Source organism: Dreissena polymorpha, chromosome 1 (assembly GCF_020536995.1).
Source record: "Dreissena polymorpha isolate Duluth1 chromosome 1, UMN_Dpol_1.0, whole genome shotgun sequence".
Lineage (NCBI taxonomy): Eukaryota > Metazoa > Mollusca > Bivalvia > Myida > Dreissenidae > Dreissena > Dreissena polymorpha.
In genome coordinates, this window is record NC_068355.1 from 16,312,154 (window position 1) to 16,338,639 (window position 26,486).

The 26,486-nt window shown below is 36.1% G+C and overlaps 1 protein-coding gene across 1 annotated transcript in view; it reads right to left on the reverse strand.

Annotated features, from left to right (window-relative positions):
* Window positions 1-3,325: 3,325 nt before the first annotated feature.
* LOC127872240 (A disintegrin and metalloproteinase with thrombospondin motifs 5-like) overlaps window positions 3,326-26,486 on the reverse strand; it is a 33,994-nt gene continuing 10,833 nt past the window's right edge. Inside the window, exons 11-17 of the mRNA XM_052415574.1 lie at window positions 19,506-19,665; window positions 18,660-18,779; window positions 18,130-18,181; window positions 13,541-13,690; window positions 6,035-6,130; window positions 4,010-4,225; window positions 3,326-3,576 (exon numbers count right to left, since the gene is read on the reverse strand). Of these exons, the coding sequence (XP_052271534.1) occupies window positions 3,359-3,576; window positions 4,010-4,225; window positions 6,035-6,130; window positions 13,541-13,690; window positions 18,130-18,181; window positions 18,660-18,779; window positions 19,506-19,665 (1,012 nt within the window). The 3' untranslated portion in view covers window positions 3,326-3,358. The remainder of the gene's footprint in view (window positions 3,577-4,009; window positions 4,226-6,034; window positions 6,131-13,540; window positions 13,691-18,129; window positions 18,182-18,659; window positions 18,780-19,505; window positions 19,666-26,486) is intronic.

A 26,486-nucleotide genomic window follows, 5' to 3' on the forward strand; every position in this document is an offset into this window, starting at 1 on the left:
AACCATACAACATTTAGCATTGAAAATTTGGCTATTGTTATAAGAAACACTGATTTTTTATGGATTGACTTTATTTCACGAAATATTTTGCTAAATATTCGTTGATATTGAGTATTTAGGTTACTTTAATCGATTCTTCTGCGGAGACAATGTATATATAAATTTTAATCCATCTAAACTTCCCGTTTTAGAATTCACCAATCACGGACGCAATCAGAAGGCCCGGTACAAAGAAGGAAGTTAAAGGGGGAAATTATACAGTGATAGTATAGCAATCTCCACGCAGAGTTGTCGTTCCTTGCTGTTTATACAATTTGATCCAGCTATTCTGGTCCTAGTCCATTCTGATTCTCTGCTCAGAGGTTGAAAGTATACCTGCATCACAGTGATCTCCCTTCCATCTAAACTCTCACTGGTTGTCTTGCACAATACACTTTTAGGGTCCTGTATACAATATGGTTACACTCAGTATTATTTAGTTTTTTCTTCAGTTAATATAGTTTTATGAACCTAGAACAAAATGAGTTTACCCAAGTTTTTGTATAAAATTAAGTGTCATATCAATGTGAAGTATTAAGACATAACTCAGCAGAACATCACTTTGAAGTTTCACTTTGTTTGTATTATAATGCTTCGTACAAGAGATAGGTAAAACTACATGCATGTAACCAATCTCTCGCACTTTTTTTCAGAAATCGCCATCGTCGGAACAAACGTTCACTCAATCTATGCTCCTTAAATGATGATGTTGAATGTAGTGAAAAAGGAAAACTAGTATATGCTGCGACCTCCTTCGTTGAGAATAGGCATCCGGTTGCATTGTGTTGTGAATCCACGTGCACGATATTCCCTCAGCAAAGAACGCTATATTGTTGCGTGTAACATACCGATACCTCCAGAATGAAATCACCGTTCATAAATGTAACTAGTTCTGAGAAAATTGGGCTTAATGCAAGTGCGTATAGTGTCGTCCCATATTAACCTGTGCAATCCGCACCGGCTAATTAGGGACGCCACTTTCCGCTTGTATGGTAATTTTAGTTTCAAGGAAGTCTCTGCTCACCGAAAATTAAGTTTAGGCGGAAACAAAGCACAAGTACAGGCTAATCAGGGACGACACTTAACGCACATGCATTAAGCCCAGTTTTATCAAAACAAGGCTCAAATGTTCTGCCAGATAAAGCCGTCCGCAATGTTTTCTTTTTAAAGTAAAAAACACACTTCCTATTACGGCTCCAAACGATAAAACGATATGTTCAGAGCTCCAGATAAGCATTTAGTTTAAAGGGTATTTCACCCCCTGATATTATTGTTAAAGCGTATTTTACTCCTTTGTTCCAGCCATAAAGGGTATTTAGGAATATTTCGGGGTATTTTTTATTTCCATAAAAAAAATAATTGCATGTTTAATATAGAAATATTATTATTTGTTATTTATATTATTAAATGCAAACAGGATGAATTAAAAATGACGATATGAACAGACTTTCTTTGAAAATATTTCCGCAGGGGCCGCAGGTAGTTTAAAACGTCCCTTTTTTATCCAAAAACATGATGGGCGGCCATTTTATTACAAGCTTATTTTGATTGACTTTATTTTAATTCAAAGGTTAACTTACACTAAAAACTCAACTGGATTATTGGTTAAACCGGTTACGCACTTTAATCGATTTAAAATACGTATCAAGACTTGTATTGCGTTTTGTTACGTACTGAGCCGATTTTTAATGCGTTTATTTTTCAATGCGTAAATACGCAGATACACATCTTATATGGAACTCTGGATATGTTTCGACGCCGTAAACAAAACTTTTAAAGCGAATTGAAAAAAAATAGTTCCTGTTTTGAAGAATTTAAAGGGGGGAAATATGGATAAATGGAAAGGCAACATATTTTAAAATTTCTAAATCTCTCGAAGCAGACTGTGTGGCATCTCTTCGAGGATGTAACATTCACGCGTTATAGATCAAATCAGATCAAAAATACACACGCTATGAAATGTGGCTGAGAAATTGACTTTATTTTCTGACAAATAACCTTATATAGACTATATTTGATGATCGTTGTGTTGTTATACGTGTATCTCAGAAAATATTTCCACCGCAGTAATGTACAGCTTATCATACGAGCAGTAGCTGCTTTTACTTAAGGTTGGGTCTTATTTAGGTTGCATTAATAAGCGGATCACCAACAGAAATGTCAAACTTTATTTCCAAGAAACCTATGAAGGTGTATCACGTTCTTGTTTCTTATCATTCCCAAAGACTTAAAGTTCAAATCCATCGCATCAATAAGGTCAAATTAAGAGTAACATTTACCTGTATGTCAGACCGGACGCGACTCAAGTATTTGACAAAAACAAACTAGTGCGAATCCTATGCCAATGCTATACTGTATTTAAAGCATATCTTTCATACGTGTTTTGATCAAAACAAAAGACATTAAGATGTTTTTAAATTGAAATAACATAAAACAAACAAATCATAAGTTTTTTATAATATAGTTTGACATTCTTCATGTGGTGCATAAGTTGTTTAACAAACGACGTTCAATAAGCTTTTAAGCATGGAATGTTGTTTGACATTTAAAACGACAGGTCATACGTTATGGAACACTTTTTGTTTGTTTGCGGGTTTCCACAATTAATAAGGCTTGTATTACGGTTACAAGGTTTTCATAAGATTTTACCAGGGGGACTAATGTTTGGACACACATGAACCAGATTCAAACTTGGTCAATTGCATGTTAAGATAAACATTCTGACGCCCATGGTCTTTGTCGGCTCAAGTACAACTAAAACTATCCCGGGTTCTCTAAAGTATACTACAATCTACCCCGGGTACGGAAAATACGCTTAAATGCACCCAACCATACTCCATGGGTACTTTTGTATATTTTCCCTACCCCGGGTACTTTCACGTTTAAGTAGTACTCGAGCCGACAATAACAAACCGTGGATGTCTCATTTAGTTTTGTCGGCTAAGGTACTAATTGTAAGTACCCCAGGTTCTCTTTTGTATACCACAATCTACCCCCGGGTACGGAAAATACGCTTAACGGCAACCGGTCATACTCCGTGACAAAGATTCAAAAAACGGCCTAGATATTGTTAAGGTTAACATTCTTACCATATTTATCAATATTGTGTAATAAATGTGGCCTCTAGAGTTGTAATAATATTTTTGTCCTTGTTACGAACGTAAAACCGATACTAACGCGGTATTTTTGTCACGATAAACATTCGGACCTAGTTTCATCAGCATGAAAACGTGTTGTTCCTGAGAGCTGAGAACAAGTTTACACATAAAATAATACTGAGAAATCAAACAATAAGAGTACCATAAAGGAACCCATTCAATCACGAATTCAATAAACATAACGCATAAACAAGCAATGTGAAAAGTGGATGAATGGTCAAATGAGACGCAATACGTGCATCACCGGTGATATTGATATCGGTAGTCATGGTAACTACGCACGAATGGCAACACCGGTCGCCAAAGATATCGCAATGAAGGCCTGTCCTGTTTGCTATTTCTGCACACAGGTGTGGGGTCCGGTCACCGAACGCACAGTCTGCAAGTTAATACGGGTTGCGTTGAATTGTAGTTATATGTCGTGATATTGAGAACAAGCTTGTGACAGATTTAGTATTTGTGTAAATATAATAAAACATGTTAAAATAATATCCCATATTAACATGAAAAAACGAGTCCACACAGGCTAATCAGGGACGACCCTTTCGCTTTTATGATAATTTCTGTTTAATGAAAGTCTCTTCTTAGCAAAAATTTAGTTAAGACGGAAAATGTAGTCCCCGATTAGCCTGTGCAGACTGTACAGGCTAATCCGGGACGACACTTTACGCACATGCATTAAACCCCATTTTCACAGAGCACGGCTCATATTTATGAATACGAAAATTTGCCAGCCAGTAACAAACGGTGTATAATGTTGTGTCAACGGGATAAATCACGTTGGTTCCAACAATGAAATAAATAAAATTTACCTTCGTTCCGCATTTTCTCATCACTGCAAGATTTACAGCAACGCCGGTGGATCGACTCATTGTAACATACATGACGACCGTGCCACCGTAGGTATGCGCGACAGTCGGTGACGTCATCTACTGTAGGCGTGTCTACGCATCTGTCGATCACGTGAGTGACGTCATCCGTTGTCACAGTAGTTGTACTCATGTCAGGAGGAGTGGAGTACGGTATGCCTGTTATGATTTAGACACACATTGTAAACAGACGTCAGCTACCTGCGAATACCCGAGCCTTATTAGCCTTACAGTTTGGTGTTCATGGTTTGATGCATGCGCACATATATTTGAAGTTATTACAAACGTCATTTTTCTTTCATTTAACTCATTTATGCCTAGTGGACTCTCCCATCCTTCTAAATTGGATCAATTAGTATATTTATTTCTATATTTAGATTTTTTTTTACAGAAATTCCTTTAAGCAAACAGCGCAGACCCTGATTAGACGCCAAATCATTCGGCGTTTCATCTAGTTCTACGCTTTTTGCCAATGCCTTTTTTCTAGACGCTATGGATAAATGGGTTAATACCGATCGTTTCCCGAAAAACTGTTAACGTAATATTTACGAGCGGCTTGTCGATGTGTTGACTAATAAAAATTGTCAATGTCATCGGTTGATTGGAATCAAGCATTTTTTTAAAACACAAAATGTCCCTTTGCCCTCGAAGGGCAAACCGCTAGTAAAATGTTGCTTGAGTAATTATTGCAACTGGTGATCGTTGTTATATTTTTATTCGAGCTTATTTTTAGATGGCTCTTTCGTGTTCGTGTTATTGTTTGTTCGTTTCGTTTTGTTGTTGATAATCTATATCGCATTTATTTCTTCGTTGATGGGAGTATGCTTGCATAATAGATATGCCACAATGTACGTAAATATAAACATGTAGCACAATTGCTACACTGGGAGCGTGGTCTTAAGGTGGTATCTTGAGCTGGCATTTGTTACATTTAAGTATTTTAAAACGTGAAAATCTATATTAAGGTTATAAGTGGTTATACAAAAATCCCAACTAAAGTGATTTATTTTATATGAGTTAATAATGCAACATTCGATGACTGTGTTATAGTTGTTGTTTTTTGTTGTTGTTGCAACCATCCTTTCTTTCATTGTTTATATTACTTTTTATTTATTTTATGGTTCGACATACACTTGATATGTATTATTTGTTAAGAGGCTACATTTATATCGACACAATTTGACCTTAAAACTTAAATAAAAAGTAGTGTGACGTAAATGTAATACAAATAATGTTTGGAAAAAATAAGCTCAATTGAATGTAAAATGTTCATTCCGTCATTAACATTAAAAAAAGATGTCGGCAACTTACATATCCATGGACCGACTCAGACTATGAACATCTGAATAAAAAAGTTCGATATCGATTTCGGATAAAGCGTATGTTCACACGAGTACTTGAACCTTTTAACTATGTAAAATTAATTTGATGAAGCCATTTATTACGAAATACAATCCAGATACCCACCATATATAAATATTATACTTAATTGATTTTTCAATGGACACCAAGGATCTGAAGAAATTTCTTTTACTATGAGAATTACGATCTTTATGTCAGCTAGGATAAGTAATTGATTATTCCATGAATGTGTTTTTTTGCAAAATATTCAGGAAAACGAAGTAATTCCATGGTTATCATGACTTTTTTTTTAATTACTAAATATATGAGCGCATCGTATAATAAAGGTTTCCTCTACTTGTGCAGCTATGTACAGTTTAACTTTATGTTTATTTATTATAAACTTTATTAAGTCATTGAAAAGCTGAAAACAAACAAAGCTACACATTATGATAAAAACGTTTGAAACTATTGTTTACTTTAGTCTGTATTCGAGCACCGGCTATTTCGAAGCAAAATCGAACGTTCTTTATACATTTTACTGAAGTGTTTAATAAGTTCAGAACAATTAAATGTCTAAAGACAAATGCACTACTAATCTGTGACGTAATTCTCCTAATTCCGTACCTGTCTGACAAGTGCCACAACAATCGGTGACTATGTTCGGGTCGCCATTGCAGTGCCATGGGAGACAACCCTGTATTCGGTCCCCGAACTCGCATCCTGTGAATGCAAACATAGTGCTCATACATATGAATACAGTGTTATAGATGCTATCAAAGTAAAAACAGATATTAAGTTGTTTATATATATGAGTCAAATAAATAATTCTGCAGCATACTTAAGCACTCTGACTAAAGAACGGGTTTGTGTGGGTACAGGGGGGGGGGAGGGGGGGGGGGCATTGTTTTGCTTTCTCCTGAAGGAATGCTTTCCTGTCTCCTAAGGCAGCGTTATTTGCGGATAACATGACTTCTGTTCCAAAACACAAATGACGGATACACGTGTACATATATTCAGTTAACTCTGTACAACGAAACCTCGACCTTTACATAAGTATAACAAGGCCTAAAAAGTTGAGTGATTCCACTTACCGGACTGTTCCAAGTTGAGTGCCCTTTCATGTTTGCTAACTTCAATAAAATTTTGTTTTTTCGAGTATACTATTTACTGAAGTGTATTAAATTAATTAACTGTATGTGAACTAATATTTTAACAAAGTTTTAGATAAAGCTTTTGAAGCCTACTTCGTGTCACTCAATATTCTAATTAAATTGGAAATAGTAAAATAGTTAACGACACAAAAAGTCTGGCCGACTAAACATCTTTATCCTTGTAGTGCAATCAAATACCATTTTGGAAAAAAAAAACTGGCGTTGAAAACCAGACTTTAGTAAAACCCTTACTTAATTAATAAAAAAAGCGAATGGACTGTTGTCTAATGCATACAACCAACAGACACGCGCACACACGCTGTTGTTTGGTAACATACTGACTTACAATTATAAACCCACGTTATACACGTTAACCCATTTATGCCTAGTGGACTCTCCCACCCTTCTAAATTGGATAAATTTATTTCCAAAATTAGGGATGTCCAGTATATATTTATTTCTATATTTAGAATATTTCTTACAGAAATTCCTTTAAGCAAACAGAGCAGACCCTGATGAGACGCCGCATTATGCGGCGTCTCATCTGGGTCTGCGCTGTTTGCCAAAGCCTTTTTTCTAGACGCTATGCATAAATGGGTTAATTATGTATAACAAGAAATATATATTTTTTTATATTCGGCGTATATACTAAAGATGGAAAATTGACGTTTCTCAGATATTTAATTAAAAGAAAAGGAATTTATTTCATCGAAATCGAAACATTCGGTATGTTTGATTAAGTCGCAGTTTTGTTTCCACACATTCAAATAACACTGCTATAGCCGCGTCTTGCGAAAATTGGTCTTATGGCATATGCGACCAGCGTAGCTCAAGCCCAGCCCGCGCGCTGGCGTAATCTGGTCAGGGGCTAAGCTCTTCGCTTTAGTAAACATATTGTGTGGTATCTCTAGACTCGCCTATTAGGTATGCATATCTTGACAACATCGGTGAATGCACAGGCTGAGATGGAGCGGCGCTGGCAGCATCCTTCATAAGATCATTTTCACATGACGCGGGTGTTTTAAAATCCCATCGCGCCTTAAAAAAATTGGAACATCAAACCACGATAATTTCCTGTGGCAATTTGAAGTCACATATGTTATTTAAAGCAAACGGGCAAATGTCGGTAGCCTATCATGTCTTGCATTTGCTACATATATGTCTTTATATAATTAACCGATTCCGCTTCTATCAAGAACACTACAATTTCGGTAGTTTTGTCTCATAATACAAGACAAAGGGAAGTTACCGATAGGTTTTCGTTCATTTATTTCCTCAAATTCGTGCTTTTTGTTGTTGATAATATAAGACAGCAACACTGTGCAATCATCATAAGGGGTTTATTACGGAATATGGATAGTGCCATCTATAATCTCGCCATTCTTTCATCAAGGGCGACATTGGACACACGAAGCGATACACGATATTTTTCGCGACAGTTGCGGCGACGCACGATATCTTTCGCGACAGTCTCGGCGAAGCACGATATATTTAACACGATATATCGCCCTTTGAGCAACCTACACAAGGGCGATATATTGTGTTAAATATATCGTGCGTCGCCGCGACTGTCACTCAAACTATCGTGCGTCGCCGCGACTGTCGTGAAAAATTTCGTGCGTCGCCGCGACTTTCGCGAAAATTATCGTGTATCGCTTCGTGTGTCTAGTGTCGCCCTTGATGAAAGAAGGGCGATATTATAGATGGCACTATCCGGATTCCGTAGTTTATTGAAAGAACACTCGGTCTTCCCCTGACGATTTGCTGACCCAGCACTGACCCTGAAAGTCTTGGTGATAGAATATACCGGCAATGCGTAATTGTAAGTGGACCAAAATGTGAAGATAGTAGTCCGAATCTCCCTACCCTGAACAGTTTTTCATCATATACTACATAAATCTGATGATGTTGTCAATTTTAATGGAATAAATGAAGGGTATTTATTTGGGCCTCCTGGCGTTATGTAAAAAGTCATTGAAGGTGAAGAGCTGGGCTAGACAGCTACGCCGAAAAACGGTCATAGCGTCTCCAGAGGCAGGTTTTGAACTTAAAGCATCGTCTTTAATTCAACCATTATGTCATTTTGCATTTAAATAGTTTATCAGGTTACCATAACCATACGATAACAATGGAATTGATCACAGAATATTGTATTGAGTTAGTCCGAGTTAAAGAATCGAACACTTCGTACCGAATAAGTTACAACAGAAAAAACAGGGAACAACTATATAAAAAGAATATACGTATTTATAGCTTGAAGAGTATGAAGAGCATAACAATTAGCAACAGTAGAATTCAGTAATACTAACACATCAAACGTCGCGTGCACGTGCTCAAGCAGCGAGCTTTTTAATAGCGACAGAGTTGAAATGCGACATGTGAGAATATTTCCAATATCTAGTACAAGCAAGTCACAACGACATACGTCTATGGCAAGCGGTTCGACGCATAATCCCAAGAAACTAGGTTTCTCATGAGAACCTAGGTTCTCAGAATGAGAACCTAGGTTCTCATGAGAACCTAGGTTTTCAAATGAGAACCTAGGTTTTCATGAGAACCTAGGTTTTCAAATGAGAACCTAGGTTCTTTTGAAAACCTAGGATACCAAACGAGAACTTAAGTTCTCAGAATGAGAACCTAGGTTCTCATGAGAACCTAGGTTCTCATGAGAACCTAAGTTCTATGTGTCTATGAGAACCTAGGTTCTCATGAAAAACCTAGTTTCTCATGAGAACCTAGGTTCTCAAGCGTAAACCAAGGTTTTCAAATGAGAACCTAGGTTCTCATGAGAAACCTAGGTTCTCATGAGAACCTAGGTTTTCATGAGAACCTAGGTTCTCATGAGAAACCTGGTTTCTTGGGATTTCATAAACCTCATGAGAACCTAGGTTTATGGCAAGCGGTTCGACGCATAATCCCAAGAAACTAGGTTTCTCATGAGAACCTAGGTTCTCACAATGAGAACCTAGGTTCTCAGAATGAGAACCTAGGTTCTCATGAGAACCTAGGTTTTCAAATGAGAACCTTGGTTCTCATGAGAACCTAGGTTTTCAAATGAGAACCTAGGTTCTTGTGAAAACCTAGGATACCAAACGAGAACTTAAGTTCTCAGAATGAGAACCTAGGTTCTCATGAGAACCTAGGTTCTCGTGAGAACCTAAGTTCTATGTGTCTAAGGGAACCTAGGTTCTCATGAAAAACCTAGTTTCTCATGAGAACCTAGGTTCTCAAGCGTAAACCAAGGTTTTCAAATGAGAACCTAGGTTCTCATGAGAAACCTGGTTTCTTGGGATTTCATAAACCTTGGTTCTCATGAGAACCTAGGTTCTCATGAGAACCTAGGTTCTCGTGAGAAACCTGGTTTCTTGGGATTTCATAAACCTAGGTTCTCATGAGAACCTAGGTTCTCATGAGAAACCTAGTTTCTTGGGATTATGCGTCGAACCGCTTGTAATAATTAACCTCCAGTTGTCTCCCATTGCTTGGTACACGCTGGCGGCATATGTGTTAAATGAATAGAAATAGGCGTGAAACCGTGAATGTTTCTCCCCAAGAGCATTTTCTGAACAATGTTCAGACAATGCTCAGTAATATTCTACGAAACTTATCTGTTGAATATTTGTGACAACAGGCATTAGCCGTCGGTGACCGCTTCTTGTTCATGTTTCCGTGCATGGGTGTTCTTGAGGAATGAAATTAGTAAAGTAATCGGTCGACATTGGTCTGAAGACGTTAATAAAAAATTGAACTGTTTATGAAATACATCTTTAATTGTAAATATTATTTTGAGACTCAAAATTCAGATCAATCGTTAGATAATTCATTGTTACAGCATTGAATGAGTTTCAAATATTCAGTTCCCTTGTTCGGGCCTCAAACGACTGTACGGTACAGTTTTCTATTTTAAGTATGTCTGTGACCTACATGTAGGAAGCAATCATTATGGTATAAAGTTTTATCTCTATTGGTTATGTGTAATAATGTATTACTCAATCGTAAGATATCGGCAACATTGCAAGAAAAACTTATGCGCTAAAGACTTTGCAAACATATTTCAATAACTTGAGATATCTGCAAAAATAAAGTTCTTAACGGCGTGTTTTCATTCTGTCCAGCCCGTGTGTAATCATATGTGAACCCCATTGATCCTGCGCCCTGAATAATGTGTCCCGTTTTCCAAACGAGCAAGTTTACGCCGTCCGACGCGTAATTCTGAAAACCTAGAGATCTGAAAACCTAGGTTCTCAGAGAACCTAGGTTCTCAGAGAACCTAGGTTTTCAGAAAACCTAGGTTTTCAAAGAACCTAGGTTCTCAGAGAACCTAGGTTTTCAAAGAACCTAGGTTCTCATGAGAACCTAGGTTCTATGAGAACCTTGGTTCTCATAATGAGAACCTAGGTTCTCAAGAGAACCTAGGTTCTCTGAAAACCTAGGTTCTCAGAGAACCTAAGTTCTCAGAGAACCTATGGTTCCCAAATGAAAACCACGGATATGGCAAGCAGTTAGACGCATAATCCCAAGAAACTAGGTTTCTCATGAGAACCTAGGTTCTCATTCTGAGAACCTAGGTTCTCATGAAAACCTAGGTTTTCAAATGAGAACCTAGGTTCTCATGAGAACCTAGGTTTTCAAATAAGAACCTAGGTTCTCATGAAAACCTAGGTTCTCATTTGAAAACTTGGGTCCTTGACGTCATCTGCAATCTTCAAGCGAGAACCTAGGTTCTCATTCTGAGAACCTAGGTTCTCATTTTGAGAACCTAGGTTCTCATGAGAAACCTAGTTTCTTGGGATTATGCGTCGAACCGCTTGCCATATAGGTTCTCGTGAGAAACCTGGTTTCTTGGGATTTCAATAACCTAGGTTCTCATGAGAACCTAGGTTTTCAGAGAACCTAGGTTCTCTGAGAAACCTAGTTTCTTGGGATTATGCGTCGAACCGCGTGCCATAATTAACCTCCAGTTGTCTCCCATTGCTTGGTACACGCTGGCGGCATATGTGTAACATGAATAGAAATAGGCGTGAAACCGTGAATGTTTCTCCCCAAGAGCATTTTCTGAACAATGTTCAGACAATGCTCAGTAATATTCTACGAAACTTATCTGTTGAATATTTGTGACCCCAGGCATTAGCCGTCAGTGACCGCCTCTTGTTCATGTTTCCGTGCATGGGTGTTATTTAGGAATGAAATTAGTAAAGTAATCGGTCGACATTGGTCTGAACACGTTAATAAAAAATTGAACTGTTTATGAAATACATCTTTAATTGTAAATATTATTTTGAGACTAAAAATTCAGATCAATCGTTACATAATATATTGTTACAGCATTAAATGAGTTTCAAATATTCAATTCCCTTGTTCGGGCCTCAAACGACTGTACGGTACAGTTATCTATTTTAAGTATGTCTGTGACCTACATGTAGGAAGCAATCATTATGGTATAAAATACAAGTTTTATCCCTATTGATTATGTGTAATAATGTATTATTCAACTAGTAAGATATCGGCAACACTGCAAGAAAAACTTATGCGCTAAAGACTTTGCAAACATATTTCAATAACTTGAGATATCTGCAAAAATAAAGTTCTTAACGGCGTGTTTTCATTCTGTCCAGCCCGTGTGTAATTATATGTGAACCCCATTGATCCTGCGCCCTGAATAATATGTGTCCCGTATTCCAAACGAGCAAGTTTACGCCGTCCGACGCGTAATTATGAAAACCTAGGTTCTCTGAGAACCTAGGTTCTCAGAGAACCTAGGTTTTCAGAGAACCTAGGTTCTCTGAGAACCTAGGTTTTCAAAGAACCTAGGTTCTCAAGAGAACCTGGGTTCTATGAGAACCTTGGTTCTCATAATGAAAACCTAGGTTCTCATGAGAACCTAGGTTTTCTGAAAACCTAGGTTCTCAGAGAACCTAGGTTCTCAGAGAACCTATGGTTCCCAAATGAAAACCACGGATATGGCAAGCAGTTCGACGCATAATCCCAAGAAACTAGGTTTTTCATGAGAACTTAGGTTCTCATGAGAAACCTAGTTTCTTGGGATTATGCGTCGAACCGCTTGCCATATACGTCCACCTCACATGTAGAGGTACATTGATTAATTCACGTAGCGTATGCTATAAATAATAAGACGTTATACCTAAGTTTTTGTACGAGGAACCTGTGATGAGCTTTGATGTGATGTCAGCGACATACCTTAGTTTATATATAACTTTATACATTATTTAAGCTCTATTGCATCGTATACCATAGACTTAAACAAGATATTCGGCGTAAATTGAAAACATGAGAGTTAAAAATAAACAATCTTATATAAGTGCATTTAGTTTAATTTAAATCTAAACAGTACTACACGTACATCACGTGTTTATCTTTTATCCGTCGTACCTCAATAATTTAATTAGCTTCAAAAGGCTATTACATACACTGTTTTATCAAGTTTTTAACTTTAATGGGACATCTTGCGATTATATATTTTAAGTTTACCGTCCCTGTGTCTATTTATGAGATATAAAAAATTGTCTACGCACTCGTTAAATTGGAAAAGAATCTCACACATGTCTGGTTAGATAATTAAAACATTTATCTCTTATCAAGACACTATGCTATTTTTTCCACAATGCAATTAAGTGGCCTTGACCAATATATTTTCATTTATAACTTTATCATCGTAAGGCACTTATCGAATAGTCCTTTATGTCTTAACATGACTACTCATCGAACCGTGAACCTGAAATTCTGCGATATGGAACTTTTTAGTTGTTAGTCGTACTTTCAATTGGGTCAAAATGTGTGTCTATGCGTCGTTTGCACATAAAGAGAATAGTCCTGATTCCCCTACACTTAACAGTGTAACATCCTTTACGCTATACTTATTCATCCTACAGGCGATTCGAACCCGAGATGGAACCTGCAGGTCGCAATGTGTACACCATATTTACAGCGATATTTATAAAGCGACGTGTTGGGGACAAACCGTTGTGATGGGTGTTGAAGGCAGCACAAGAGAGGCAGCAGCGGGCTCGAACCTTTTCCTGGTAGCAGTAGGACGGCGACTGGGCCACCAGCTCCCCGCAACCGAGGCCGTTGAACGCACTACCGGGCTGGTCCCCGAGCACGCAACCGTCTGAAAATGTGTTTCAAACCGGGACAGATCATTTTAAAAACAAAATTGAGGTAAAACGTTTGTACTGTATAACTTACAAGTAGAAACGCGTTGATATCGAATTAACACTATACAGGGTGCAGGATAAAAGGGGTTCACATAGGATTACACACGGGCTGGACAGAATGAAAACACGCCGTTATGAATTTTATTTCTCAAAATATTGAAGTTTTGTTTTCAAAAAGCATTAGTGCATAAAAGACAGTTTTTTTCTCTTGCAGTTTGTGCCGGTATCTTAAGATTTAAGAATACAGTTTTGAATACGTCTGAATCGGTGCGAAAATTTCACTTTGCGTGCAGCATAACCATTTTAATTAATGTTGTTGACATCGAATCTTTACCCAAGCACACATGCTTATAAAATTAAATTTTTCTGATGTTTTTCATATTGCCATAAGCCATATAAAACTGTCTTACAAGGTATTTTCGGAAGTTATTAAAACATGGTATATTAATTCAATTTACCGTTCATTTGTTAATGGACAATTAACCCAACTTCAAAAACAAAGTATTCTTACACTAATTCCAAAATCAGGAAAAAATCTTGATACACTGGATAATTGGAGACCTTTAAGTTTATTAAATGTTGACTATAAAATAGCGACCAAAACAATCGCAAACAGGATGAAACAAGTTATTTCGTCTGTTGTTGAGTCAAGACAAACATGATTTATAAAAGGTAAATTCATTGGCGAGAACGTACGCACAAAATCTTATCCGAATAACAATAATAAGCCAGGACTACTTTTTTGCCGATTCTGAAAAAGCATTCGACAGTTTAGATCACGACTTCATGTTTAAAAGTCTCAAACAATTTAATTTTGGAACTGAACTCATGCAATGGATGAAATTATTTTATACTGACATAAGTACCATAATTATTAATAACGAACATTGATCTGAACCTATACTTATTAAAAGGGGCGTAAAACAAGGCTGTCCATTATCAACAACATTTTTTGTATTAAGCATTGAAATATTGTCAACTTTTATTGAAAACAATGAAGACATCAATGTTATAAAAATAAAAGAACGAGAAATAAAACAAACACTTTTCGCAGATGATACAACTTATATGACGAATGGAACGCTTAATTCGTTTTCAACATTGATTAATACTATTCTAGACTTTAGTGAAGTATCTGGACTCAAACTTAATGCACAAAAAATCCACCGTTATGCACGTTGGTTCACTACAAAATGCATAAATTATATTTAACAAATACAAATATTCTTCTTGGACCTCTGAAGAAGCGTAAACACTGGGTTTTTACTTCACCAATCTTGAAAATCTTATTATATACATAAACTTGGAACTAAAATTACTAGCCTTTAAAAATTGATTAAAACGGTGGCAAAACAGAAAATTAACACTCCTCGGAAAAGTCACTGTGGCCAAAACTTTTGCCCTGCCAAAAAATATGTACACATTGTCAGCACTCCCATCCCCTAATCATGAAATATTACAAACAATTAATAAATCTATATTCCAATTTGTATGGGATTGCAAACCAGAAAATAATAAAAACAACAGACATAAACAATAAAGGGCAGTGGAAAATTTTCTGTCAGAATGAACTCAATAAATATGGTGGAAATCTTGTATTTGAATGTGCACTTAATGAAAAACATAGTGTTTCCAATTTTTAAAATATCATCCTCAGCGATGTCATTATCTCTTGGAACAAGATTAAATCGAAAGAAATAGAAGGGCATGTAAATAAAACGAATAGGTGGAATAACTAGAGGATAGAAAAAAATAACCAACATTCCCTATTTTACCTAAACTAGTTTGATAGGGGTTTACAATTCTTAGAACACATAAAAGACTTTAGGCCAAAGACCTATTATACATTTGAATCTTTTTTAACCCTTTATGAACAGATTATCTTAAACATTACACACTAATCAAAAGTATCAAAATAGCTTACAAACAACAACTATCTCAATTAGATTTTGTCAAATTCAATCATAACACATTACTTGAAAAGATACAAACAAAAAACAGTGTCTAAATATTAATATAATCTACAACAAACCATAGAAGAAAATAAAACTCAACAAGAAAAGAAATGGGAAGACATTATGTCCCCCTATGAACAAAGTATCGACTGGAAACATGCTTATTTAACTCCATTTAAAGCCACTATAGATAACACTTTACGCAACTTTCAATATAAGATTCTACAGTGCATACTACCAAGTTACCACCTAATTCATATTTGTATAACTGTAATTTAACATCTTCAAGTCTATGCACTGTTTGTGCAAATTGTAAGGAAACAATTATACACGTTTTATATAAATGTAATTCTGTACAACCCATATGGCAGGAGCTGACATTGTTATTAAATAGAAAACAATTAAACTTAGAACTGCATGTAAATATATTATTTTTGGAACTAAAAAAGGAGGCACTCATAATCAAGTGATTAACTTTATAATTATCCTTATAAAATCTTACATATTCAATACCAAAGCAAAAGCCGAAAAGCCAAATATTGAGGCCTTCAACAATGCTCTAAGAATGAAAATTATATTAGAAAAGCAAATTGCCTTAGAAAAAATCAAAATTGATCAACATAATAAAAACATGGCACAGCTTTGCAATAACTCATTAATCCCTCTTCTTTTCAATCTTTAGAAAATAACAAAGCATCGTCTCAACAATATTTTTCTCGTAACAATGTTAAGTAATACCATGTTAATACCCAAACACATAGAGTGTTTTTTTTTCTTAGTATATACATAAAACACGTATAAGTGCAGACATAGTCAATGCATATGATACTTTAGTATATGTAAGAGACCAAAATGTTTTGTTGCTTCATAATTTTATTTATGTTGTCATAGAGATGTTTGTTGAAAATCAATAAAAAAAAGTATTTTATGCACTAGTTGAATTTCTTCCAATACATTGTTTTTAACGTATTGTTTTTGAATTCGACAGTCGCTGGTAATAATACCTCAGTCACAAATAGACACCGATCACTGTCCGATCAGCGGCCGACGTATGTTTCCGCTCATCGGGCTGGCGACCGACCGATGATCGCACGGACACCGGGCCAATTTGTGGCATCGGGCGGCGTCCGGATTATTTTTAAGTCTCACTTAAAATTTTACCCGACGTCGGGCCCGGGAAGGAATCGAGTTGAGATCGAAACAAGATCGGACGATCAACGCACGGGTATCGCCCGGCGATCGCCCGACATCGGATTCATTGAACGTGTATCGGCAAAAGAAAAGGTATTTCCCAGAGGCATACACATCGGCCGGCGACCGTCTGATTGCCGGAGGGCCTACGCTCGATGCCCGACGGACGCCAGACGATGCTGGTTATGATACACGTACAATGAATCCGATGTCGGGCGCGCGCCGGGCGATAACCGTTCGTTGATCGTCCGATCTTTTTCCGATCTCAACTCGATTCCTTCCCGGGTCCGATGTCGGATAAAACAAACTGTGATATAAAAAAATAATTCGGACGCCGCCCGATGCTACAAAATGACCCGATGTGCGTGCGATCATCGACCGACGCCAGCCCGATGAGCGGAAAAAAAACGTTGGCCGCTGATCGGACGGTGATCGGTGTCTATTTGTGACTGAGGTTTTAAACTTTGTTACTCATCGGACGGCGGACGGCTCCGACGTGTCCAGTCTTCCCGATGCCTGGAGATCGGACACATCGGCCGGCGACCGGATTATTTTTTACTGAGGCAAATTACTCGACGGTCAAAACCAACATATTTCATATTTCATATTTCCCATATGCTGGAGGATGATACTGTATTATGCCGACCAAGTAGCTCGTTTGAAAAAGCTTTTGTTTTTCATATTGATATTTTAACAGGTATATAATAAAGCTAAGTTCCGTCTAATGCCAATTTAAGAGTACTAAACTATATTCTATTATATGTGGTTTTAAGGAAGAATATATACTGGTATGCCTTTGAACGAATAAGTCTTAGAAGCAAACAACAATAACTGGTCCCCTATCGATACTCACAAACGTTCGTACCAAATTGAATTTATTAAGGGCATGCTTTTTTTAAAGTTTCATGCTTGAAACAACCCTTACGGAATTTATAAAGGTGAATATGAAGACTTATATCAAGTTTGCTAGTCTGCTTGTCGAACATGTTTATTTAGAGTAGGTTTTTACTGAAGACAAAATCATAAACTGTGTGTAACGTTGAGAACTTAAGCTTCTTTTTTGAAAAATAACAAAATATAAGGCTTTACTTTGCATAATCTACTTAACATATCTCTTAGTATTTACCGTCAGGAAAAGGGTCAGCTTAAGGAAATAATTTCAAAAACCGTGAAATGCTGCACTGGTACTTATTTTCTACACTCGGATGCGTCTTTATACATGTAAATGATATATCTCATACAATTACCTTTGAATGTCGGTGCGTTCTTCGAATATTCGCATTTGCCATGGATACACCACTATATATGAAGAAAAAAAGAAAACGACACACAAAATGAACATAACAATTTCAAAAAACATAATTAAAATAAGTATGGTCGTCAATATGAACGTACAAACCCAAGCTATCAATGAAACTTATACAAATTAATGTCAAAATAGAAAAGAACTAATAACATGCATCTATCACGAATGCCTTCTGATATTTTTCCAAAATATCCATACTACAACGATCGTTCCATTAAGCTTAAAACTAAAGGAACCAGGTGTTGTGTAAACTCTACTTCTATGGTAAAAGACATGCTTAAGATTTACTGTAACCTCTAATTCTTCACAGGCAGCATGTGTAGTGTTACCTTTACCTGCTTTTGAAAAGACATGTAAAGTAACCTCTGCCGGTTTTGTAAAAAACGTGTGTTGTCTAACCTCTGCATGTTACTGATTAACTATTTTGTAGCAATACCTCTACTAGGGAAACACGTGTATTGTAGCCTCTACCTTATGGTTCCCACAGGAAGTACCGTAAGCCGCCGTGTGCAGGACGCAGTCACTGGGCGAGGCAGGGTCCCGGCAGTACATCGCCGTGCAGATTGTGCTGTGATTCCCAAATTCGGCACCCTACAATGGACACAGATCGTATGGTCTTTGAAATGTTATTTGGCCGTTTTCAAAAGCATATTTTAAAACTTACATGTTTTCAGTATAATAACCGCGGTCAGTTTACAAAGAAACACGTTTCATTTGCAAGTTTTGCAATAAAAACATACTCACGCCCAGCTCATAAACGTAGCCAAGCTCATATACGAACGCAAAGCTCACATAGGCACGCCAAGCTCTCATACATACGCCCAGCCCATATACGTAGCCAAGCTCATATACATAGCCAAGCTCATAAACATAGCCAAGCTCACATACGCACGCCAAGCTTATATACGAACGCTGCGACACTACAGTCCCTTATTCTAACTATTTAAGGATGATTGAAACAAGCCTAAGGTTTTGGTTGTCAACGTCTAGACGGGGCTTCCCGCCTTTTTTGCATATGTCGAATCTTCAAAACACACCATTATTTAATTATTTAATGCCATTATTTAAATATGTTATTATTATTATTATTATTATTATTATTATTATTATTATTATTATTATTATTATTATTATTATTATTATTATTATTATTATATAGGTATCACTATATCATAGATAACTTAAAAAGCCCAGCATATCAGAGCATAAGTACATGCTGGTCTGACCGTCATATATAACACATTTGTCCTTTCCAAAAACATGAAACGGTATGAATGTTTTTTAATGGAGAACCAGTGTTATACGAGGATCACCTACCCTACATAGATAGGATTCCTTTCCCCAGATAAGTTTGCATTGATCGTCCGGATTATATTGCTGTCCGGGTAATACTAATGTTGAAGTTGCTTCACCCGAATGGTAATGGTTGACATCCGCTTTGGAGGATGAATAGTCATCTAAACACGAGCGACCGGAGCTGGAAGGAATACCATAAAAATATTTTGGATAAATATCGTTTTTTTCGACGTTATATTTCGTATGACAAATTTATGGAAGCATATTTGTGCCACCACTTAACAACTTTAAAAAAAAACATGAAAATAATGGAGGATTTCGCGAAAAAGAAATTCTTTCGAGAAAAAAGATACATTTTCACGGAAATAAATATATTATGTTAACACGAATTTAAGCATGCCAGTGCTGTAAACTGCCAACACATACAGAAAAACTTTTCATGGAAATAATGGAAGATTTCGCGAAAACAAATAACTTTTCTCGAAATCAGATAACTTCATGAAATTATGAATATAAATTCGCGAAAGATGCTAGTTATATAAAAATTACGGAAGCATATTTGTGCCACTACTTACCAGATGAAATAACGTGAAAATAATGGCGGATTTCGCGAAAAAAAATCTCGATAACAGATAAATTTTCACGAAAATAAAATAAATTATGATGACATGAATTTTTCCCTGTTAGTGCTCTAAACTGCCACCATATAAAGATAAATTAAAGTTTTCACGAAATAAATCATTTTTCTCGAAAACAGATAACTTTTCATGAAACCTTGGAAATAATACAGTTTCACGAAAAGAGTTAAATAACGGAAGACTTTTCTTGAAAACTTTTCACGAAACCTTAAAAAAATCGCGAAAGTTGCCAGATCTAAAAATTAGATGCACTTCCGAGCCTTTAACGTGAATACCTAACGTGGTGTTCTACGCGTGGTTTGTAAGTATGTTTTAATTAACTAATACAAAGTAGATCTAGTAAATGTATAAAAGAATTATATTAATTGTTATTTAAAATGTTTGAAATGTTTTTAGTCTACACTTCTTTTATAAATATAATTTGGGAAGGCATGTATTTATAAACATCAATGTTTTCAGTGGTTAACTTATATTTTTTGTTACAGCTGTTCCAGAGCTTTTTTTTATACTTTTGGCGGTGTCGTAAATATACTGCAATAGAGGTTACCAGTGGGGATGGGGAGTTTATCAGGCCGAACTACATCTACTTGACCGCCAGCATGATAACTCACAATATGCATTTAGAGTTATTAACTAATTATAAAAATGTAACGCCAAAAGCGAAATGACACAGCTGGAAAGACTAATTTGTATTTCTAGGACGGGCATTCAACTGGAAACCAGCAGCTGGACAGGCATTCAACTGGGTACAAGCAGCTGGGCGGGCATTTATTTGGGAACCAGCAGCTGGACGGGCATTCATCTGGGAACCAGCAGCTGGACGGGCATTCGGACCATGATTATGTGTCACCAGTGGTAAGTTGTTTGAATTCTCTTTAAAAATGAAAGCAAGCTGGAAATACACAAAATTTCCCTGTTTATGTGCACGGGATGATATTTATTTGATGTTGTCATTCATTTTGTCAACTGATTTGCTTACAAAAAAGAGTTTAAACCATTCTAAAATAACTAATTACCTAGACCTTGTAAGACCTTAATTATTTAACATGAAGTGTTAAAAGTGTTAGTACGGTCTTTTGTGAGTGTTTTTGTTATTTTTCTTTTCAGAGTATTACCTATCCTAGAATTCCAACATGCCAGATTTGCAGAGATAGATATTGCGCTAACTTTTTAGACTGTGAACACATACTGTGCTACGTTTGCAGCTGCGAATTGGAAGAAAGGGGTTCGGTATGCCCCATTTGCAGGCGTTAGTTCAAAATGTCAAAAAAACTGTTTTACTAAATAAAACTATGTTTCTTGGACTGATTAATGGCGTGGGAGTAGTTGGGTACGATTGATTAACCAATGAAAACCCAGATTGTTTTTTATACAACCGTAACCAAGCTCATACTATGTAGTTTTAATCAATATTTAATGAAAAGTATTAAAAAATACCCAAATAGGGTGACACTCATGATGCTATGATGTTTTTTCATTATTTTGGAAATTAGGTGTTACTCACTTGAGCACAAACTTTTTCTTTTTTTGATTTCCTTGTTGTCCTGTTGGCATTCTATACATAGATGGTGACCTCACTACGTTATTGTCAGTAAGACCGATGTGACACAATGGTCCTGTTGGTAAATAGTTTTACATAGACTTATTTAGCGCCATCTTGGCCTTGTTTATTTGACTTGGGGGTTTTAAACATGAAATGCCAGCATATATGTTCATGTATACTTGTGTTCTGTTTGATTGTGTTTTATAATTGCTATGTTTTTACAATTCTTATAGAGCACATATTAAATCAGGGTACCTTAAGCGTGGATATTAATTTGTTCAAATTTGGATATTGATTTCAAATTTCTTAATGCCAGATTGACATTACATTTGTAAATATTTGGATATTTTTATATATAACAAATTTGTTTAAATTTTTCCAGATTTCATTTCTTACACAATGAAAGTGTATATTTTAGCAATAGTGTCAAATGAACAAATTTAAGACAATGGAAGTCAATTTTAATAAGGCTAAAAATAATTAATATTGTAAAATTAACTATAAAATACACTTTAATTCACCCCAGACATTGCTTGATAGCTGGTAAAAATATTCCTGCTAATGAAAGGGAAACTGTGTCCCTTTATGTAAAACGGTAATTTTTTAAGATTTTATTCTTGAGAACAAAGTTTAAACTTAAGTTTTCTGATAAAAAATGTATACTTTTAGTAACATTTAATAAAATAGTCTATTAATGTATACTTTAAGTAACATTTTAATAAAAAAAAAAGCAAATACCAATGAGCATAAATGTTCTACATTGGGTATTGAAGATTCAAATCTCCGACAGCTGCTCTTGCAATTGTCAGGAACTCTTGTGATACACCAAGTTCTGGAGGGCGTTGAGAATACTCCCGTTCAACATCATTTATTTACCTTTTGTCAACCAGTGGTATTTTACAATCGGAGATATGAATCTTCAATACCCACCTAGAAACAGAGAAGAAGGAACAGAGCTTTTTGCTGCAATAACCATGTACATTGAACGCCTCGTTTAACACGGAAATGAAACAAAAATGAACTTAATGATACTTCCTTACAAGCTGGCTAACTTGTGCATTGGTTGAAAAAATGTCAATTAATAGATATAGTTGTGTCTGAAAGCAGAGCAAGTACTAGTTTTAAGCAAGCTGTTGGCTTTGTATGCGCTGTCATTGCCATGTATGATTGTGTGTCAATAAAACAATACATATTTTGTCACCTTCGCTTTAAAATATCATTTAAATATGTGGCAAAATGCTAGCTTTATTTGTAATGTCCTGAAATTAAAAAAAAAACACAAACCAGGTTACGGTGTATATGGAATCAATACCGTCACGGGGGAAGTAGTGTTACACGACGGGTAGAGTGTCTGGAAATATAATTTCTGGATCACTGCACTGTTTGCGTAACACTTTCAAATTTCATATGAACGATGGAATGCTTCTGTTCTGTCCATGTGTGGCAATCGGCCTTATACTGTGAAATAGTTATAATTTTTGGGCATACGGTATGAACAAGGCAATACAAGGTGCGCCTTGAGACGGTTATGTAAAGACTAAAGGTAAACGAGAGAAACTGACTCATTACGAATGTCGAATTTGACATCATTGTGTCTTGCAGTCGTGTCAGAGGGCTGTCAGGCGTCATTTTCTCGTGTTACCTGGAATGCAGAGGTTGTCATAAAGCACTTCTTGTCTTGCCTTGTTCCGCCAATGTGGGGTGAGAATGGTAGTTTTATGCCATACAATATGAGTGTTTCATAACCAAACTAATTTTCATTATGCAGTAAATCTACATGTGACATTGACCTTTGAGTAACATACCTCAAACACACCAGTATATATGGATTCATACAGAAAGAGTTATGTTCAACTAACTACTTGTTAATGGAAAACTACACCGAGTATGTGAAAGTGCAAAGGTAAGTCAGAGGTGGCTGTATTAGTTGAATTTGTTTGATGGTCATCAAGATGATATTTAAACAAGAACCGTTCGACATCCACACACTCGACTTTTCTCAGGGCAGTGCTAGATTATTATTATAAAATGAAAATCTAAGTGAAAAAATATACGTTGAATATGGGGCATAATTCTGCCAAAATATTTTTTGGATTTTCTGTCTTGCAAGTTTGTGTTCTCCTTTTGACTGTTAACAACAGCCCATTGTATAAAACTTAGATATCTTATCCGCCGGTTATCTTTGTCGACTGCTTAGATTTGTCCAAATTGGTTAAGACTTGGTTAACTCTAACAACAACAAAACAATATCCAAAGCATGTGATGGTCTCGTTAATCTTTTTATACAATTGGAATCCAAATTAAGTTATCCAAAAACCAGAGATATTGAAAAAGATAACTAATGATAACTTTAATCAAAGTTTACACAAATGGCTGCAAGTGTTCAAAGTTAGAGGTGAAAGCCTTTGATAGTTGTTGAAAAGTGGACACAAGTTACACACTTAAACAAGACTGATGTCCGCAACTACAATGGTTTGACAACAATAACTACACAGGCGTCGAAAAGAAGAGCTAAACACATTAACATGATTAAGTCAAGCAAGGGCAAATAAAATTAATAATGACACTGTTTATTTTAGAAATTATTTATTTAAAATAAGACAGACTTTTTGTCATATCACAGCATAGCAATCAGTGTGAAATCAATGTTATCAAAAAGTTAAGAAAAAGAAAAAAAACAACAACAAGAACTCCGCGGACGACATTGTGTTACGGACGCAGGCAGGACATGAAACATTGTACCATAAATAGAGATGTAACCTATAAGTCTTAGTGTGCCCTTGACCTTGGGGGTAGGGACCTAGCTGTTCAGCATGACACACTGGACAATGATGATGAACATTCGTGAGTTAAATGAAATTCACTTGAAAGATGACGAAGTTATGCTCCATACACGAATGAGACATGAAACTGTATCATATATTGAGAATTGACCTATAAGTGTTACATTTACATTATAGATATGTACCTGGGTGTTAAACGCGACACATCGTCTAATGATGGGGAACATTAGTACCAAGTTAAATGAAATGCTGTTAATAAATGACAAAGTTATGCTCCGGACACGAAATATTGTACCATATAATCATATATGGACATTTGACCTATAAGAGTGACCTTGACCTTGGAGGAAGGGACCTGGGTGTTAAGAGCGACACATAGCCTAATGATGGGGAACATTAGAACCATGTTAAATGAAATGCGCTTAATAAATGACGAAGTTATGCTCTAGACATGAAACATTGTACCATATAATCATATATGGACATTTGACCTATAAGAGTGACCTTGATCTTGGAGGTAGGGACCTGGGTATTAAAAGCAACATACAATTTAATGATAGGAAACATTTGTGTCAAGTTAAATGAAATTTGCTTGATAAATGACGAAGTTAGGCTCAGGACACAATACCTTGTATCATATTGTCATATGTAGACATTGGCCTATAAGTGTGACCTTGACCTTGGAGGTAGGGACCGAGGTGTTAAGCGTTACTCATCGTCAAATAATGGGTAACATATGTACCAAGTAAATTAAAATTCGATTAATAAATGACGATGTTATGCTTTGGACACAAAAAAAATGTATCATATTGTCATATATAGACATTTGACCAAAAGTGTGACCTTGATCTTGGAGGTAATGACCTGGGTGTTGAGCGTGACACATCGTTTAATTATGGGAGACATGTGAGCCAAGCTAATTTAAATTCGCTTTATAAATGACGAAGTTATGCTCCGGACACGAAACACTATCATATTGTCATATATGGACATTTGACCTATAAGTGTGATCTTGACCTTGGAGGTAGGAACCTGGGTGTTAAGCGCGACACATAGGCAAATGATGATGAACATTTGTGCCAAGTTAAAGGAAATTTACTTGATAAATGAAGATGTTATGTTTCGGACACAAAACATTGTATCATAGAGTCATATATAGACATTTGACCTATAAGTGTGACCTTGACCTTGAAGAATGGGTCATGGTTGTTATGTGCGACTCATCATCAAATAATGGGTAACATTTGAGCCAAGTTAATTAAAATTTGCATGATAAATGATAAAGTTATGCTTCGGACACCAAAAACTGTATCATATTGTCATAAATAGATATTTGACCTATAAAAGTGACCTTGACCTTGGAGGTAGAGACCCTGGTTTGTAAAGCGCGACATATCGTCTTATGATGGGGATCACTTTTGCCAAGTTAAAAGAAATTTGCTTGATAAATGACGAAGTTTTGCTCTGGACGCGAAACACTATCATATTATCATATATGGACATTTGACCTATAAGTGTGACATTGATCTTGGGGGTAGCAATCTTAATTTATGGCGAGACACATCGTCTAATAGTAGGGAGCCTTTGTAGCAAGATTAATGAAATTTGATAAGTGATAGATGGCAAAGTTATGATCCGAACAAAAACGGGACGGACGCACAGACGGACGGACGATCGCGATTCCCATATCCCCCTCCGACCTATCAGGGGGATAACAACTTAAACTGAGTGATATAAAATGCGAAAAAAACTTGAAAATTTGTGTAATACAGAACTATTACAAACTCTTCACATACAGGCCTTTTAAACTTAGTAAGCTTTATTAAATAATAATCTCAAAGATGACAATGTATAACATTTATGTTCATTGGTATTTGCTATTTTTTTTATTAAAATGTTACTAAAAGTATACATTAATATTTTATTAAATGTTACTAAAAGTATACATTTTTTATCAGAAAACTTAAGTTTTAACTTTGTTCTCAAGAATAAAATCTTTAAAAATTACCGTTTTACATAAAGGGACACAGTTTCCCTT